We start from the raw sequence: 1,973 nt of genomic DNA on the forward strand, positions 1-1,973 counted from the left end.
AACTCACACCCCGCCGCCCAGCACGTGCAACCAAGCCCCCCGAGACCGCCATGAGCCCTCCCACCCCCAATGCCGGCCGGCCCCTCACCCCCTTGGCAGCGCGGGGACCTCCAGGAACACCACCCGCGGCGCCAGCCGCAGTGACGTCCGCGGCGGCCGCAGGTACTCATCAACATAGCCGCCCTCCTCCTCGCCCTCGCCCTCCTCCTCGCCCTCGTCCCCGCCGCCGCCCTCTGCCTCGGCCCCCGGGTGCTCGCCTGGCGCCCCCTCCTCATCCGCGCCGGGCGCGCGCCGCGCGCGCGCCGCAAAGGCGGCCGGGTCGGCCGACAGCTCCCGTAGCAGCGACCCCACCAGCCGGCGCCCCTCCGCGCCGGCGGCGGCCCCTGAGAGGTACACGGTCAGCCCCAGCGGCGCCGCGGCGAGGCAGCCGCCGGCGGCGACGGCGACAGCCTGCGCGTGGGCGAGCGCGAGGCGCGCCTGCGCGGCGGGGCCGCCGGGGGCGACGGCCATGCTGGCGGGGTCGAGGGGGATCTGACCGGCCAGGTGGATGAGGCCGCCACTTGAGGTCGCCTGGGCGGGCGGGAGAGTGCATCGTTTCACCCAGGCGGGAGAGTGCCAAGAGGCGGTGACGGGTGCGCGCAGCTGTGGGGCGCGTTGGGGCGCTGGTGGCGGTGGGGGTTAGGGAGAAGGCCAGCGAGGGGACACAGTGCAACACTCAGATCAGACTCATCAGGGCGGGATAAGGTCCCCAGTTCCAAGAATCCGCGCTGTCATGGGGTACTGGTGCCCAAACACAGAACCACAGGCCCGCCGGCCGGCGCGGCGGCGGCAGTGGGGCGCACCTGGCTGTATGGGCCGATGCAGCTCGGCGCCCACTCCGAGATGCTCTGGACGTGCAGCACGCGCCGCGGCGCCGCCGGCGCCGCCCCCCGCCCCCGCACGCCCCCCGCCGCCGGCGCGTCCGCCCCCGCCCGCCGCGAGAACAGCACGTCGACCGCGAGCGGCGCGCCGCCGGGGAGCGGCAGCTGCACACACGCGCGCGAGGGCGGGCTGAGCGCCGGGAGGTGGCGGCAGTAGGCCGCGTTGGCTGCGGCAAAGTGGGCCATGTCTGACAAGTAGAGGTGCACAAACAGGGCGTCGTCCCATGTTAGGCCCAGACCCGGCAGCCGCGCCCCGATCGCACCCAGGGCTGAATGCACCGCCGCCGCCGCCGCCGCGTCGCCGCCGCCGTTGCCATCGGATTGCACGCCGCCGCCGGCCGCCGGGGCAGCAGGCGCGCACGCGAGGTGCGCGTGCGCGCCGCTGAGCCTGACGCCGACAGGCGGCGGCGCGGCGCCGCCGGGCGCCTCCGCCACCAACCGCGGCGCGGCCGCGGGGGGCGGCGGCTGCCACCCGTCCGGCACCTCCTCGACTTCCGCCGCCGCCGCCGCTGCGACGTCGCCGCCCTCGCCGCCGCCCTTCGGCTCGACCCTGAACGCGGTCGGGTGCAGGACGCCAACGGCGGCGACGCTGCCCGGCGAGTGCATCCGCACCTCCCAGCCCTCGAGCACGATGCGGCCCCTCGAAAACGCGGGGCAGTCGAGCGTGAGCGTCTCGTATTCCCCGCCCTCCCCGCAGACGTTGCAGCCGAAGCGGCCGCGCAGCGACAGCAGCGCGGGGCGCATGGCGGCGAGGCCTTTGCCAAGGTGTTTGTGGGGGTCGAGGCCGAGGGCGGCTACTTTGACCAAAACCGCATCGATGCCGCTGTCAATCATGCAGCTGCGGGGATGTGAACATCAATATAGGGCGCAGAGCGGCGTGTAAGAGGCGAGTAAGGGGGGGTCAGCCGGGCGGGGCAGTTTGGGGGGGTGCTCGAAGCGGACGCTGCCGGAAGAGCCGCGCCGGGCCGCCGTGGGGGCCAGACCGCTGCGCGCCGCGTCGGTGTTGGCGAGCTGAAGGCGGGGCCGCGCGCGGGCGCAGCGCCCCGCCAGGGG

At 75.7% G+C, this 1,973-nt stretch overlaps 1 protein-coding gene across 1 annotated transcript in view; it reads right to left on the reverse strand.

The window, feature by feature from the left end:
- The window catches only part of MNEG_14629 (ATP-binding domain-containing protein 4), a gene marked incomplete at both ends in the record, with an annotated part of 2,697 nt that extends 943 nt beyond the window's left edge, over nucleotides 1–1,754 (reverse strand). The window contains 2 exons of the mRNA XM_014036900.1: nucleotides 89–570; nucleotides 843–1,754. Of these exons, the coding sequence (XP_013892354.1) occupies nucleotides 89–570; nucleotides 843–1,754 (1,394 nt within the window). The remainder of the gene's footprint in view (nucleotides 1–88; nucleotides 571–842) is intronic.
- Between the last annotated feature and the right edge of the window lie 219 nt (nucleotides 1,755–1,973).

The sequence above is a fragment of the Monoraphidium neglectum genome, assembly GCF_000611645.1.
Source record: "Monoraphidium neglectum strain SAG 48.87 unplaced genomic scaffold scaffold04637, whole genome shotgun sequence".
Lineage (NCBI taxonomy): Eukaryota > Viridiplantae > Chlorophyta > Chlorophyceae > Sphaeropleales > Selenastraceae > Monoraphidium > Monoraphidium neglectum.